Source organism: Halichoeres trimaculatus, unplaced genomic scaffold (assembly GCF_033239565.1).
Source record: "Halichoeres trimaculatus isolate MK-OKI-2021-1 unplaced genomic scaffold, fHalTri1.1 fHalTri1_scaffold_9, whole genome shotgun sequence".
Classification (NCBI taxonomy): Eukaryota; Metazoa; Chordata; class Actinopteri; order Labriformes; family Labridae; genus Halichoeres; species Halichoeres trimaculatus.
In genome coordinates this window covers 33,690,304-33,708,464 of record NW_027437188.1, presented here as the reverse complement: position 1 = coordinate 33,708,464, position 18,161 = coordinate 33,690,304, and the positions used below count along the sequence as shown (strand labels likewise).

Here is an 18,161-nt window from a genome sequence, read left to right as displayed (position 1 = left end):
TCTTATCTGTCACAGCCTTCTTTGCATCATAGAGGAGAGGCTGTTTGCCAGCCAGCAGCAAACGGTGTGATAATTAACTTATAAATTGTTCAGTGTTTTAATGCACTTAATCACGATCCTTGGCGCTCTGTAGTCTGTGTCTGTGTGTGCGCACCACATCGGATGGAAAGCTTAATCAGCGCCTTTTTTAAAAAAAAGCATACTGTCAGACTTCGGAAAAAGGAGTTGACATTTGTTTTTCATTTTCTCTGTGTGTCTGTTTAACAAGTGAAGTTATGATTGATAAGTCTTTCAGTGAAAGCTACTTACTTGACCGCGACCCTCCGCTCTGTCTGTATGCGTTTATTTGTGTGCGCGTGTGTGCGCGGCTGCAGCATCCGTGCCGGGAGAAATAGATTGGATCAAACCACTGCAAGGATCGCGCGGGGAGGGGTGTGTGTGTGATCTTTCAATAGTTAAACTCGTCAATCATTGTGTTTTAAGTAGCATGACTTGTATTACACCATTGAAAAAAAAACCTTACTATTAGAAAATTAATTACAACTGGATTTTTTAGGGGAGACAACTTTATGGAAGGGGGGGACATGACCCCTGCGTCCCCCCCCGGGATTTGCGCCTATGGAAATGAGCCAGTCGGTGATCTTGAAGTATAACCCTCCACCAGAGCATCTTCTGAGTTTTACAGTCAGTTGTTCTGGACTGATCCGGAGGCTTTGTCGACCCCCAGCGAGTTTACCTTTCTTAAAAATGACGAGCGTTGTGTTTAAAGATCTTCTCTCTTTTCACCAATAAGCAGCTACAGCTACAGCTCCAGCTGCTAACAAGCTGGCATGGAGGGTAGAATTTACGTTTAATTAAATAAACAAATTTATGATGTAGGCCGGAAAAAAATGAGCTTCCCCTCCTTGACTGACCAGCAGCTGCCACTGGTACAGAATTAGGTACTTTTATATGTATTGACCAAATTCAATCCGGAGTACCAAGTACCGATTCACTTAAAATCAAATGGTACCTAAACACATCCTTGTGACTGTGGGGGAGTGGAAGAGTTGGTGATTTTTCATGCTGGACATGAACATAGCATTGCAAGTTTATATATTGAGAAATAAATAAGTTAAATTGACAAACTTTGAGCTTTTATTATCAAACAAATTAGTATTTATTACAACATACACACATAAAAGTGCCAAAAATTGGTACCATTTAGTACCGATATTCATTGCCTGGTACCAGGCATTGGTACCGTATCATTTCAAATGTGAAAGGTACCCATCCCTATAGGCTGAAGCTGTTTTTAAAAGCCCTAAACAGCTTTAGATCGTTATTAAATACTGAGCTGATGAGGAGATAATGACATGGATATAAACTGTTGTAAATTGGATATCCTCTGACACGTTCAGCTGAAGGTCACCAGTTTACAGGGTCACTCTTTTAACTGGAACACCGGGAGCAGACAAAGACACATTCACACTATCAGGCTCAAAGACCCGAGTCCAAAAGATGGACGCACCCATGTGAATAGACAGGCTCTCCCCCCCTCAGCACCCTGATCTGTGCGTTACACCCGACATCTGCTCCTCACCACCGACTCTGCTGGTCAGTGTGTCCGTCACAGTCAGGCCCTGGACTCGTGTGTCAATATTTACCAGACACTGAAACAGTCCTGTTGTCTGACAAAGAGCTGAAACATTTGTTGAACACAGCTTTCACTTTTTAATTACCGACTACAAGGCAGCGATTGGTGCAAACGCAGAAGGAGAATCAAGATTTAAAGCAGGGACTCAATAAGCAGACAGAAACTATACGTGTACGCGAACTACTGAGCCTTGAATCACGTTTTTCTCCTGTGTCCTTTGAGAGGCTGCTGACAGTCTGACATCCACGTCTTAAATAAGAGGCGAGGGCGCACTAAAGAAAGAGAAATGTTTTTCTTTTAGCAGGTTAGGGCTTCACAGAGAACGTCTTTTATCAAACATGAGTCGTACAAGAGCAGGAGCACATCACCGCTCAGAGGAAGCAGAATGAGAGCACACACACATGCCCACACACACACACATGCACACACAGCTGGAGGTGACATATTTTCCAGAAGGTGCCCAGCTTGAGGCAGAGATGAGCGCTGTTGCCCATCTACTGACAGATCCCCTCAGCCCCACGCTGCTGTTAGAGTTCCCCTACAACCAGGAGACAGAAAGAAGCCGAACACATATCTGAAAAAACAAAAACCTTTACTACACCTCACTGCGCCTTCCTGATCTGCTCTCCTCTCTGTGAGTTAGGAAGAAGCAGAGACTCACTTTAAGCTTAAACAGCGTTATGAAAATGTAATCAGGAAATTAAAGATTAACTGTCCTGAAACAAATCAAAGACAGTCTCACAGAAATAGCATTATTACATCAGCTTCAATTTTCATGTGCGCCTTCAAATAGTGTCTGAACTCCTGCCAGAATAAACAGTCTATATATACTTTTCACAAAAACCGGGCTGAAAATAGAGCAAAGGGACTCATGTTGAAACCTTCTGCCGCATATGATGACAATCTTGGAAGGAGGAGAGTTTTAACAGCGGGGTTTCAGAGCAGACAGAGAAGGCGTCTGTACAGTTTGACTGAGAGACATGTTACAGGGAGAATAAGAAAATGAGGCCAAGGCGAAGGTACTCAATGTATTTTACGTGCCATTTTTAACGTTATTAGAAGTTACCGATATGTGGTATTAGTTTCTTTTTACATTTCATAAAAACAATTTTACATGGACTAGATGGTTTTTATTGCTTTACTTTAATTAAAAATACAGGAAATGACTGATACCTGTATCAAAAATGGTATTAAACTAAAAGCAAAGCAAAATAAAAACCACAAAAATTGGAAATATTGATTAATTGCAATCTAAATCGAATAGGCACCCTAAAAAATTGTAGAATAATGATAAAATTAAAAAATACAAAATAAAAATTGTAGAATAATGATAAAATTAAAAAATAAAAATTGTAGAATAATGATAAAATTGAAAAAATAATAATAAAAATTGTAGAATAATGATAAAATAAAAAAATAAAAATTGTAGAATAATGATAAAATAAAAAAATAAAAATTGTAGAATAATGATAAAACTAAAAAATAAAAATGTAGAATAATGATAAAATTAAAAAAATAAAAAATAAAAATTGTAGAATAATGATAAAATTAAAAAATCAAAAATTGTAGAATAATGATAAAATTAAAAAATCAAAAAATAAAAATTGTAGAATTATGATAAAATTAAAAAATAAAAAAATAAAAATTGTAGAATAATGATAAAATTAAAAAATCAAAAAATAAAAATTGTAGAATAATGATTTTTTTTTAAAAAAAAATTGTAGAATAATGATGAAATTAAAAATCAAAAAATAAAAATTGAAGAATAATTATAAAATTAAAAATAAATACATAAATTAATTAATAAATATAAATAAAATTAATTAATTAAATCCAGAGAAAAGCATATTGTCTCACCTACTGACAAGGCTGCCTGCAGTGTCTACAGACATATTTTATTTATGGTGACCTGGTGCTGATAATTCATCATTTATTGACCTCATTAATCGTCTGACCAACCAATATGTCCATCTCTGGTAATTACAGATGGGAAATTTGTGTCAGAGACAGCCAGAGTTTTTACTCAGCGCTCTGTTGGGGGATTTAAACTTCAGCACTCGTATCACTTTACACCTCACAAAGCGTTACGTAACTCTCATGTCCATGACAGCTCAGCTTCCAGGAGTGTGTTCAGCATTTACACACGGAGCTTTAAGTACAGCACATTTAGATCATGATCCAACAAACACACCCAGCCTTGTGACAGCGTCTCCGTCACACACTCTCCTGTTTCTGCAAACATGACGAGAGATTTCTACCTCAGAGCAAAGTTTGCTCTCAGTGAAAGCTCGTCTCATCACAGCTCCATTGATGTTCTCCTCACACATCACACCACGACAGCCTACACACACTCACACTCTAACACACTCCTTCTCCTTCTTTGACACCCTCACACACACACACACACACACTTCCTCATGTACTGCAGAATCAGGACAAACAACAGGTCAGGCTGGAAGCACACACTGCTTTGTAGAGAGGGATGTAATTGCGAGTTCTCGATATTTCAGACTTTTAGTTTTTTTTTTCATGATGATGTCTACTGACTTTATCAGGAGCTATATTTTCCCAAAAATGCACAGTTTTTCAGATTTATCTAAGCGCAATACCCTGTTAAAGACAGTTCATTTAAGTGCAATATTCTGTATGATACCTTTACTTACTACAATATCCGTTCAGAATAGTTCATCTTGCCTGTCTACCTTCTTATGTTAACAGTTCTTATCTGGTTTGGTACTTATTTCTTGGTACATACTGACACTAAATTGCTTATTTTATTGTATACCTAATACTTATTTATTTTACGTCCCTCATCATCTTATTCCAACTGTTGCATTATGTAAAGAGCAATAGTTATACCAAATTTCCCCCTGGGATTAATAAAGTAGTCTTATTTGCTGGTTTCTGATTCCTGATAAAATGAAGGACTTACATAAAAAAAAAAGATTTTTGAACAAAAATAAAACACTATTCAATATTGTTAACCAAAAAATCCTGATACTATAATAAATACTTTTTTCTCCAACCCCTAGGAAAGCAGATTTGAACCTACCTCAACAGCTCAAGGTCATTTCTGAAACCCAGGATAGCATCAATTAACACAGATACAATTTGAAATTCTTAGATTGAAATTGAACCAAGGTTTTTCAGTTCCTAGAAACAGGGGGTCCCTCATCCAGGTCTACACTTCTTCTGGCCCACTACGCTCTGCTTGTGAAAGACGCCTGGTGCTCCCAGCGCAGTGCGGCTCTGAATCTCTAGCCAGACTCTTCTTCTCTATTGTCCCCAAATGGTGGAATAAATTACCTAACTCTATACGACCCACAGAGATGTCTGAAGACTCATCTGTTCAGGGAACACTTGTGCCCTTAATCTGAGCCTTCTCCTCTTTGTCCTCAGGGGTAAAAGGAGTCAGAAGGTCTATAGCCGCGTTGCCACTAAGCAGTCCGGTTCAGTTCAGTACGGTTTGGTACAGTTAAGCCTGATCCCGTTTGCGTTTCCACAGCAAACTGTGCCCTCTCGTGGTAGGCGGCGTGTAAGCTGGATGCCAAAAGCCGCAGCTGTTAAATAATAGTGTGACACCATAGCAGCGCAACACAGTGTACCCTGCCAATAAATCCAACGAAGAAGAAAAACACGACACAACGATGGAAGACATGCAGCATTTCGTCCTCTCTGTGATTGGCATGTAGCTCTTTGATACAAAGAACAATCAAGCTTTGTTTCAGAGAAGTCTGTGTGCCGCCCGGAGAAATGCAGCAGCTGTCGCACAGGAAGTGACAATTCTTTCGACCAATCAACGGTCTGCAGTGTTGTAGCTCCACCTCCTGAGAGCAGATAAGGTCAGCCTGGCACCAAGACGAAAGGGTCCCAAAAAGTGGGACGGCTCGTTTCGGTTATTTGGGGATCTGTCCCGGGATAAGTCAGTGGTAACGCCACAAAATGTGCGAGACGTACCAAGACGAACTGAACCGAACCGGTCTGCTTGGTGGGAACATTGCTTAAGACCCAGCTCTTAGTCAATTTTCAGCACTTATTACAGAATGTTGTTGAAGTTTAAAGTATATTGTAGCGAAAATTAATTGTGGTTAGTTGGCTGCACTCAGGGATGGGAACCTTTCACATTTGAAATGATATGGTACTGATGCCTGGTACCGGTACTCAAGGGTAATAGCATTTTTTTGTGTTTAGGGGGTAAAAATATCAATTTTTTTAATAATAAAGTATAAATCTTTTTCAACTCAACATATTATTTCTTTAGTATATAACCTTTTAATGCTGTGTTCATGTCCAGCGTGGAAAATCTCCTACTCTTCCACTCCCTCACAGTCACAAGGATGCATTTAGGTAACTTAACATGTTACTTTTTGGTTTTATGTGAATTGGTACTAGGTACTTTTGACAGGCTATGGTTGGTACTTATAAAAGTACCTAATTCTGTACCCATCCCTAGCTACATTACTGTACATCAAAAAAAAAAAAATCTTCTTGTACTTTATGGCGGCACTTGCAGCCAAATAACTTGTCGCACTAACTAGGTTTTCCCTTCTATCTTCTATCTAAATTCCTGCTTGTGTTGTACGTTGCTTTGGACAAAAGTGTTTGCTACATGAAACTGAAGAATTGTAGAAAGAAACAGATTCAGTCCTGATAAAAGTGAGGTGAGGCTGAGATCACAGACTGTGTTCAAAAAGCCAAAAGGAAGAAACATGAGAAAAAAGAAACAACAAATGTCAAACCAAAAACAAATTTAAAAAATTTAAAAAAGGATAAAACATTCCTACATTCCTACATTCCTCTCCCAAACTTCTTTCCTAACGTGTGATAAAGTGAGCCACACTCCACGACAGCAGAGCCTCACGTCGTTCTTCTTAATGAGCTAACGAGGCCAATTAATCTCCGAGCACTACAGAAGAAAAGGGGACAGAAACCAAATCCCCTGAAGGATTTCGACTGCATTGGGAAGAGGCCATTTTCACTGTGCACTCACACACTCCCCCACGCTCTCGCAAACACAAACAAACACAAGCTGCTGCAGCTGAAGCAAATCGCCCAGAACAGGCAGCAGCTTCTGTTTGGGAGGAATCACTGCAGAGTTACGCACAGACGCCACAGACTGACCAGGCATGTCTGAACGGGCAACAGACGACTGTTACGTAGACGCCTGGAGCTCTAAATATAGAAACAATCAGGATCTCTTTGGTTTACAGTGAAAAAGTTAATCTGAAAATCCGTGGTGCACATTTTGTCATTGCTTCTCCATCACGATTTAACACACACACATTTTTAAATTTGCTTATGAGGCTCAGAGATCCTGCAGCCACAGAACAGCAGAGGTATTGATTGGTCGATGCATTACACAGTCAGAACACTGCAAACCTCAGCCGTTCAGATACAGGCTCCATAATACAACACATTAACACCCAGCGCTGCTAAATCTCAGCGCTCTAAAAGCAGCTTTCCGTCCTCTCCCAGCGCCTCGTACATCACTTCCTGTTCAGACCTGACCTGTATTCTGACAGGAGCAGATCACACATGTGGGGAAATAGTTAAAGAGACATAGAGATGGGGGGGGAAAGGAGGGAGGAATGACCTTCACACGTGAGCAGTGCACGGAAAGGCAGGAAGACACGGGAGAAGGGATGGGATAGCTGTTGCCTGGCAACCGCCTGAAGCACAGGAAGAGGAGACGAGCAGCTGCTGGATGCTTGACGTCACAGCAGAAACTGACACAGCACACTGTGTGCATCACAATGAACCAAAAAAGCCACCTCAGCTGGGGTCTCCCTCAACACCCCGGATCCTGATCACAGGGAAACGTGATCGCCGACATCGGCGCCGGTCCACAGGTGAAGGTGAAGCAACGAGAGCTGCAGATTCAAAGACTCTGTGAGGAGGAAACGTCGCCACGAGAGCTTCAACTGTGATGAAGCTTATGCCGACTGTTTACAGTCAAACACAAGCAGAAACTCTCACAGATGGCAGACGCGCCCTGAAAACAGACAATGTGCTTTACACAGTCCTTCACGGAGAGAAGGGTCCTTACCCGATTACAGAAATAGACTCAAGACTCTCAGAGGACAAAGCAGAGACAAAACCAGGACAGAGTCTGCACCCTGTTTGCAGATACTGCAGTAAAAAGGAAATTAATAACAGAAATAATAATTCAATTTTTCAGCTAGTTTATTTTTCAGCTCCAGCTCAGGGAAAACTGGTAAAACAATATTTTTGACACCATCCAGCAAAGTGAACAAATCCAAATAAGTTCTGCCAGGATAACACGCCAGATTCTTTCAATGATGTATCGCAAAAAAAACAAGAAAGACAGAAAAAAGTTGCCAAGCAACGGCCAAGAGCGGGCTTATGGGATGATCATGGCTGCCACCAACAACTTCAGAGGCTCAACTCCGTCTATGTACCTGCCAACCACACGGCAGCCTGGTGTGACTGCAGTCTGCTACCCAGGAGCAGGAGACAAGACCGATGGAGCCAGATACTAAAATTAACGTTTTTAGGACGACACATGAAGAAAACACAGCTCACTCTGTTACATGACCCTGATCTGAGCTCATCTCTTCAACTAAGTCTTCATGAAACACTCTGAAATCCAAAATTTAAATCGTTAAGTGTTTTAAGAGAAATTACAAGACTTTTTTGTCCTTTTGTGACACCTTAAAGGTCCCATATTGTGCAAAAATAACTTTATTAAGTTTTTTAGTGGAATTTGTGAATCTTTGTCTTTCCTCCCAGCCCACAAAATGTGATATTTAATGACCACACCTGTATTTAGTAGTGCTTGTGAATGTAAAATCCTGACCTAAAACGAGCTGTTTGGATTTGGGGGATTTGCCGACGTCAGGCCTTTTTTGACCAATCAGGAGCAAGTCTGACCTGATTGGTCCACCGGAGCACATACCCCCGAACCCACTCCTCTCCCTGCTGCTGGAGAGAAATCTCTCTGGGAGGAGAGGAGGAAGGTTGGAAGAGCCATCACTGCTCTGTTTTTGGCTGTAAACAGCCACATAGTTCCATGCACAAGCTTCCATCTCAGAGGAAGACAGACTAAGTGGCTTGAGTTCATTTATCAAGGAAATGTGGCCAGCTACACTCAGTAAAACTGTGCATGTGTGTGCTAGTCACTCCACGGCCGACTGCTTTTCCAACTTTGGACAGTCCAACAGAGGGCTAGCCAATAGACTGGTCCTGAATCCAGGCGCATTACCAACCATCCTCCAACAAACCTGGGACCCTGGAAATGTGAGTATTTTAAATGCTGTGTGCTGTGGAGCAGATGGAAGAGCTTTTCCTCAGTGCCCCCCCTGTCTCTGTATTAGCTTCAGGATGCTAACTTTAGCTGCTGTTAGCCTGTTGTTTTAGCCTGTAATGTGACGGTAAACAAGCTTCTCTGTTTTCTAAACATTGTGTACTCGGAGCTCGTGGCGCCGCTCTCAGTGACGCTGAAAAGCGGGGTGGTATCAGCGGTGGCTCATTTACATATGAAGGCCACGCCCACTAAATCAGAGCGTTCTGAACAGAGGGGCTATGAGAGCCTGGAAACAATGCTGCTGTGCTTGATTTATTGGCTTTTTGGACCAAAACATGTTACTATCATTTCATGAAGACATCAATGATCCATATTAAACTGCAGAAAAGGAGCAGAATATGGGAACTTAAAAAACATATTTACAGCCTTGTTCAACAAACAGCTTGGGTCTGAAACACTGATTTCTCTATCCATACACACTGTACGGTGAGTGAATTTTTTTTTAACTTGGCGGTTTAGAAGTTATTAGGATCGTTTGATTGTCTAATCAGAGACGCACAGCTCAGGTCACCTGACTGATTGGTGCCCTGTAGCTGTTCGAAAGGAAACTCGAAGCCAACGTCATATCCAATGTGGCAGTGTCCACACAGATTGGCTTCATTTCACCACATCAGGAACAGACCGACGACATCGTGGAGGCTATGTCCATGTTTTATACAGTCTTTGGTCTCATCAGGGTTAACTGTTGTGTGTAAAACTGAAAAGGTCAGAAGAAGGCCTCGCTTTCACAATCTGTGTTCATACTGTAAATCAAGAGTGAGCTTCTTCTCCACGGTCCAACACTTCACAACCTAAACTTTGGGTTCTGCAAAACAAAGTATTCGTGGCAACTCAGACTTTTTTATAGGGAAACAGGAAAATAATCAACCTCCAAAAAATATATCCACAACAAACAGGGGTGTTTTCAGATGTCTGTGTTGTTTGAATCGTGTTGGATGTGATCAGAGCTGAGTAGGCTGTTGTTGTTTTTCACTGTCAGCCAAACTGCAGACTTACATCCAAAGATGTAAACAAAGGAGCACGGCTGTTGTTCTCAAACTTCAGCCTGTAGGTGTAGAAACAAAACAACGGGCTCTCTTATAAAATCTTTTATAGACAACCAAGAGCAGCTCTGTTATTCCAGCTCCTGCCAATAATCAAAAAATAACTTGTGGAAACAATAACATTACATTTATTATTCATATATATGTTTATAAGAAAGCTATCATCTTTTTCTAATCACCATACATTGAACTCTTATGTTTCTGATGCTCTAGTTTGTGTCCTCCGTCTCTTTCCCTGCTGCAAGCATTTTCCAGAAACCCAACTCTGCCTCGGCAGATGACCCATGAATCTATAATGGAAACAGCCTCTCTGCACTGCATGTGTGTGTGTACTGTTACACATCAGTCAGCCTGTTTCTGCTCATCATACACCCACATTAAATAAATGAAGCTGAGGCCACGGTGTGGTCTCACACAGGGACGAATATAGAAGTAAGAGAACGGAGAAAAGCAGGGCTCTAAGCAACAGGCGTACGGTGATTAGACGTCCAGTTTCTGCCCTTCCCACCTCCAGACTGCAGAGGATTAAAAAATTATGTCACCACAACTGTACACACCATGGCAGCAGGATGGAGAGCAGGATTTCCACTTTAATATATTCAGGAAAGCATTTCCGCACAAGACCCAGATTTAGCCTCAACCCTGCGCGAACATTTGCAGATCGCTCAGAAAACAACAAGCAGGAAATAATCTATCTATGACTGACGGCGACCTAACATCTCCAGCCTTCTGTGGTTTAATTACAACACTACAAATGTCATTCAATTATCACCTACACAGGCTAAACACACACACAGGATGTGTGACCGTGACTCAATGAGGATCAGAAATCTGGACTTTCCCCGGTTTTACAGCTTCTACAGTTCAGCTCTGTACAATATGATCAAGAAGTTTATCTACCTGTAGGAAAAGTTGGTGAATAACTGGGCTAAAGTCTGTCCTGTGTTGGCGGCACTACAGCTCACCTTTGTAGATTCAACAATACCTCTGTGACTTTTTCTGCCTGTCCTTTTTACTTTGTTAACGTTCATAAAATGACTTTAGAAAGATGTTTGATATAATGACTCCTGTAACTTTCCTTTTTTTGGCCTCAGAAGAATCATCTCTTCTTTAAGAAACTGTTTTAATTTTTTTCACGAGCAGGTTCAGTTGAAGAGTTACAGTATGAGAATGGAGCATCACTCAACACTGATTCCTATACAGTACCGTAATACCCCTGATAAGGCTGCAAAGCTTGTCTTTTCTTCTTTAAGGAGCCATTTGAATTTTCAGGCTCGCCATATATTGGAAGCATTACGGTAATTTAAAAAGCACTTGTAAAATTTGAGTACCATCGTTCCCAAGGTTTTTTTTTTTAAAGTGTTGAGTTCAGCCTTTGGTGTTTTGATCCAAAAACAGCTAGTACAATTCATCTTTGTATAAAATCAAGATCGCTGACTGCTAGCCCATTAAGCTAGCTTGCTAGAATATACATCAACATGATTCACAATTAACAATTATATCTGAGTAGGGCTGCATTATATGGCCTTAAATCAATATCTCAAGATTTTAAAGCTATATCACGATACACAATATACAGCTCAATATACTACGTCTTCTGTAAGTAAAAATATAAATTCAAAAATAAAATTCAACCCTTTGATGCCTAAAATGATGGCGAAACAGGAGCACCAGCAAAAAGTGAAGGAAGTGAAACTCAAAAGAGAATTACCTACATCCAAAACATTTATGTGGCAGTTTGTACTCAATGGTCGCGATATAGTCATTTCATCTCAAGTCCAACAACCCTCAATATATAGAGATTATTTAATATATCCCCTTCCTCTATACCTGAGATTTGTTTTTCTAGCCTCTTTCCAGCCTTGGAGCCACCTGATATGAATTTATTTACAAATTGTGGAGGACAAACTAGCCTAAAGTCTGGGTGCCCCTCTACCTAAAGATGCCCGACAAATTTCAGTGACAGATCCTGACAAAAATAAGATGTAATGATGCACAACAAAGGAACGTGATGCTCAACGGGGTGATCTGTAAAAGCAAAACAAGTCTCTAAGGCACCAGTCCAAGCAACAAGATAATTTGCTTTGTGAACAGAAACCGTCGCAAAAAATTCTGCAAATATCTGACAAACAGGAATCACAACAGCAAGAGAAAATGCTTGATACTGGTAATTTTCTTCTTCTCAGCAGCAACACTTCACTGTAGTCCACAGAAAAAAAGACATTAAAATTATTAAAGGCGCTTAGGGGGACTATCTGGAAAAGCTAATGGTTTTCGGGATAAAGACTCCATTTCCCATGAGCACTATCCCCCCATTGTCATAAGAACATGACTTTTGCCAAGATGTGCAAATGTTTCTTCTTTTCAACACTACTTTTATTTGTTCAAGACTAGGGATTCACCAATATGAAAATTTTGGCAGACACGATATCTGACATTAAAGGGATAGTTCAGTTTTTTTGAAGTGAGGTTGTATGAGCTCTATGTGACCACTAAGGACATTAGATACAGTAGAAAGTTGTTTCCTCTCCCTCAGTAAGACACAAACTGTAATCGATGGTGACGAGGAAATAGACGCTAACAGGGACAGACCGTACCAAATTCAAAGGCTATTTTCTCTGCCTACAAGAACTAAAATCAAAAAGTAATACCACAGTTTAAGAGTACGCTACATGAAATATTTTTTAAGTGCATTAAGTCCAATTAACCAATTTTTACCGATATCAATATTGGTCGAGTTCAGAGAGAAAGAGCGGCGCAATCGTGAGATAAGACGACAGAGATCATGGAGAGGATCAAAGAACGGAGCGCCTGAGATGATCTAAAAAAAGTCTGTTTTGTCTGTTTTTTTGGATCAAAAACAGGAAGAGAGACATAAAAGAAGAGAGTCCACTCTTCTTAGGTAGTTTTGGTTTTTACATAGTCAGAGAAAACAATATTATTTGGGTCTTGAAAGATCAAGATGCTCTGAAAATGGCCGGCAGCTAATGAGTAATACCATTATTGATACCGATATATTGTGCATCCCTATTCAAGACGACTTTCCCCAGGATGCAAAAAATAGAATAGAAAAGAAAAGAATAGAATCTTCCTTCATTGATCCCCCATAGGGAAATTTTTCTGCCACAGCAGCTCACAGAAAAAGTCACAAACAGTTTAGCCTTTTTAGCCTTTAGCTCGTGCTCTATCACTCTTCTGTTTAGCTTCCACCATCACTACAGAATAAATCACAGCAATCCTTTTCAGCACAGAAAAACACAGATCTCACTTTTCTAGCTATTTCGTCCACAGATTCAGGGAAATATCATCACTGATAATCTCATTTCAGACTGTAGATGAACTCACCTTCTCGATTTTGTCCAGCCACTCCTTATTCTGGGCCAGCTCGGCCATAAAGGCCTGGTGCTTCAGCCATTTCTTATGGAGCTTCTGGGTCTCGTCTCGGCTGCTGTCCCTCGCCATCAGCATCTTCTCGCACACCCAGTCCCCGAGCTGGGTGAAAGGGGCAGAGAGAAACAGCGACACAGAGAGAGAGAGAGGTCAGTGTGAGGCAGACGTTTCTTCAGATTTACATGTGTGTGTGTGTGCTGATACTTCCTCATTGAGCTTTTTTTGTTCTTATAAAACACACATTTTTACGCTGTTATCATAACTCACACGTGTGTTATTAATTAGCCAAACAGCAGGAGGATGGAGTGTTTTCACATAAACAAACCAGAGAAACATACAGGAAGAAACACAAGGTCAAACCTCCAGACATGAATATTTAATGACGCACAGCAGGCACATGTAGGCTGACACACGTGTACCAACAAGCATGGCGGCAAGTCTTCACATGTACACACACAAACACCAGGCGATCAGCGTCTGCGGCATCAACAGAGGAAGCCACCAGCACTCACACACACACACACACACACACACACAGAGCTTCACGGCTTTCACATCCTGCACAGACGGCGTCCGTGTGACAGAAACACGGTTAAACACCTCACGCCTGCGCTGACAGCTTCACCGACAAATCCAGGTCAACATCAGCATCTCGTCTTTCTGCGTCCAGCATCCTCACACCTGCGTGAATCATCTCTACCTGCACTGACCAGCGGTAAAATTCATTAACCGTGTTTACCGGCAGCGTTTAGCAGGAGCGTCCGACGAGACGGTGGCAGCTGCAGGCAGCCGCTGGTTTCCGCATCCTCGCTGGATACAGCGCTCCTCACCGCGGAGACATATGGAGCACGAGAGGGAGGGAAGGAGGAGGAGAGACGGTGCCTTCTGTGGAGTTGACGAGAGGACAGCGACACGGGAGGAAAACCGCCGAGCAGGAGGGTAAATAACAACAAAACGGGCTGAGGAGACGGGCTTGATCCTTCAAACTGAGGCTGCGCTCCCCTTCTTCTTCCTTTTCCTTCCTCTCTGTTTCTATTTGCTGTGAGGATTCGCCACAACCAGCCGAGAGAGGAGGGGTGGAGGTGGATCAGTGACGAGAGGAGGAGAAGTAAGAAAAAGAAAAATTCCACCAAAAACAAGAAAATGGCAGGCAGCGAGCCGGTGCATGGGCGCCCCTCCCCTGCTTCACACCTTCAGCGCGTGGGTTAAGAGAAAGGGGGAGAGTGGGAGAGTGGGCAGCCTGGCTGGATGGAGGAGGAGGAGAAAAGGAGGGAGGAGCAACTGGGATTTTAGGATGAGGGGGCAGGGATGTAAGCAGCGCCTCCAGGCTCACCAGTTATGGCCAGTGATGCTGAACTGGAGGAGGAGGAGGGAGGAAGAGGAGAGGAAGAGGAGGAGGGTGACTTAAAAACGCAGGTAGCTGACTGAGAGTGAAGGGGAGGAAAAACTGGAACACACACAAAAAGCGATTTTGTTGTTTTGCAGTGAAGCGCAGCCACGCTCACGACTCCTCCACAGCTGCTTTTGTTCCATCCTTCCCTGCATCACACACACACACTCACACACACTCACTCACACACACACCAACCCCCTCTTCCATCCCTCTCCTCCTCTCTGCAGCTGCACGCTCTGTCTCCAGCTCGCCTGACGCTGCTGCAGTGGTGAAGCAGAGAGACAGAGCAGAGGAGGAGGGAGAGGAAGAAAAGAGGCTGCGATCGTAAGACGAGGAGGAGCGCGTGATTCAGATTTACAGCTGGGTCTCTCTGACGCCCCCTCCAGAGCTATCACACACTGTCACACACTGCACAGACAGGTAGAGACATGCCAGCTGACACGGTAAACACACCTCACACATTCACACATCACACCTCCCGATGGATGCACACACACTCTCAGAAAGATTGAACAAACACACAAGCAAACACACACACACACAGACAGGTCCCATGACTGCAGAGGTCACTAAGGGTCACGGCCCGATGCCCCCCCCCCTCCAAGAGTGTAAATAAAATGGAAAGGGTAAAAAGAGGAGAGGAGTGTTGGGTACACGGGATGGGGAGGGGTTGGGAATGAATGAGACTGAATGAGGAAGGGGGAGGAGGAGGAAGAGGAGTCAGTCTGACGTGTGAGGGGAAGATGGAGACGGGGAGAAGGGGAGACATGAATGAAGGAGAGGGAGGATGGGGGGGGGGTTGGTGGCCTCATCATGACATCATCAGACCAGATTTAAAGCGCAGGCCTCAGATCCAGATCAACAACAGACCCTGATTTCTGAATCCTCAAGGTGAGACAGATGTTGGACAGAACCAAGTTCAGTCTTCGTAAATATTAAAATAAAAACAAATAAAAATCTTGATAAGTTTTTACAATGCATATAGATTTAGATACTTCTTGATTTTACATTGGTACATTCATTTTTTTACATTTAACATTTTTTTACCACTGACTTAGAAATCAAAAATAAAAGAAGTTATGAGGAGGATCTGTTTAAATTGCTCTCCCTCGCCACCTTGTGGCCCGGAGTCTCTTCACAATGTCGTAAATTACTTTTAGCGAGGTGTGTGTTTGTTTTGGAATTAAACGGATGGAAACAAATTTTCTTTGTTCAAGACATCTTTTTACTGGATACAATGCGCTGAGGTAATGTATTTATCAGTGCAGTTATGTAGTGCTATCGGCGGCCCAGTGCTCTGACGTATGTGTAGGCTAACGTGACATCAAGTAACACTGTCAGTTTGTAAGTAGTTTAGTAGCTGTTTATATTTAGCTCAGCTGGCAGTTATTCAAAAGTCTGGGTCCTGACCCAAAGGTGGGTCGCCAGAGATTTTTTATGGGTCACCAAATTAGTTTGAAAGTCATGCTTCGTTAACCAGAAGAAGTCTCCCCTATCTGGTTATATTTTCATCGTAAAGGAACATCACCACAATGTTTACTGTAACTGGTCTGAAGCCATGAGCTGGCGCTACTCAAACAACCAAAGCCAAGCCACCGTAGGTTTCCTACTGTTTTACAGCACTCAGAGGAAAACACTGTCACTGTGTCACCATCACACATATGAAAGAGCTGACCCACTGATTACTTTGATCGCTAGTTTCCAAAAAAAAATATTTGAAGTCAGATTTAAAACCCCTTTGACTTTGACAGTCCAAAGTCACTGCTGGATCTTGGACAGGAACCAGCTGCAGAAACAGAGCTGTTACAGCTTGTTACAGCTGTGCAGTGACGTCACGCTGAAAAAGAGGCATGGACAGATGCTGGTACCTTTATTCTAGATGAGCATCACATCTTAATATCTTGTCCTGAATATCACATGACTGGGATACAATTCTGAAAAACAGGCAGGCTAACCCGTCAGAGTAAAAATGTAAGTATTTTCAGAGTGCAGGCCTAACAAAGCTGTAATGCATTTGTCAAACATGTTAGGCCTGTTAGCTGGTACAAAAGATTTAAGATGATGCAGAAACATAATTAAAGAACCTTTTTTCTCCTGTCAATTGATTTACAGATGAGATATTTTGGATTGGGTCGCCGTGGCTTGTTTCCCCAAAAATATGGGTCACCTGTAAAAAAGTTTGTGGAACACTGCTTTGAGACGTGTCTGTAATGTGTAACAGCAGAGCCATGCTGTCCACCCTATTTACAGTCTAGATGCTTCATGGAGAGCGTTTTTTAAGGAAACCTGTGTTGTATCATTTTTAAAGTTATGCAAAGTTTGTTCCTAGTCTCATTTTCTGTCCAATTTTTCAGGAAGTTCCTCCAAGAACTCCTTGGCACCAGCAGTAAATCTCCCAGCGTCGCAACTTTTTTACCAACAACTGGCACCGATGCTGTCTCAGTTTTAATGTTATTATGGAAGTTTTTTGTGCCCTACAAACACCAGCTGGCAGTTATACCTCATTACAACCAGGTCTCCTTAAAAAATGAAAAATTAGGTAACCGTCCCATGACCTCTTTTAGGTAACTATTATCCTTTGTTTTTCATTTTATTTTTTATTTTAATTTTTTTTTATTCTATTTTATCATTTTTTTCTATATTTTTTTTTGTATATTTGTACATTCTTTATCTAAACTTTTTCTTTATTTTATCTGCATTTTCATTAGTTTCTTTTCAAGTGTTAGCACCAACACACCAAGTCAAATTCTTTGTAATTGCAAATGTACAAGGCAATAAAACTTGATTTTGACTGTGATTATTCAAAATACTTAAAAATGATGAATCATCTCTAAACTGTTTGATAACTTGAGTGCATCGTACTTTTCTTGCAAGGCACATGTAGTTTAGTTTCCTGAACAGCTTACAGACAAATTTCTCCCACACTGAGCGTAACTTGCAGAAATGCAAACAGAGGGAAAGTTCATTTGTCATTTGTGTCACAGACACGCTGTGTTCAGTCAGCTGCCTTTGGGCCTACACCTGCTCCTTTCCTGGAGCAGACCTGGAGGTGAATCCAGGTAAAACATCTGCAGAGTGAGCTCAAGAAGATTTAGTTATGAAGAATGTAAAGATCACCTTTATCAGCTCTGTAGTAACTCCTGCTCATCCTTCAGTATTTCTGTTCTACTGTCTCTAATTTTTATTTCTGAGAGAGCAGCTCCATCTAGGGACATTATTTCATCCACTCAGACTATAGATAAGAGATTTTGAGAAAAATGAGGTGAAACGTGTTTTTAATCCTGGAGATTAAAGAAAGAGACTCTGGATGTGGTGGCTCAGCTCAGCTCAGCGTGAAGCAGCAAACAGCAGCGAGGATGCAGCTTTGACTCAACA

The 18,161-nt window shown here is 41.7% G+C and overlaps 1 protein-coding gene across 3 annotated transcripts in view; it reads right to left on the bottom strand.

Annotated features, from left to right (window-relative positions):
- sptbn4b (spectrin, beta, non-erythrocytic 4b) overlaps nucleotides 1-18,161 on the bottom strand; it is a 91,802-nt gene that overhangs the window by 30,171 nt on the left and 43,470 nt on the right. For all 3 annotated transcript variants that reach the window (XM_074680411.1, XM_074680413.1, XM_074680412.1), the window contains exon 25: nucleotides 13,349-13,495. In XM_074680411.1, coding sequence (XP_074536512.1) covers nucleotides 13,349-13,495 — 147 coding nt within the window. The remainder of the gene's footprint in view (nucleotides 1-13,348; nucleotides 13,496-18,161) is intronic.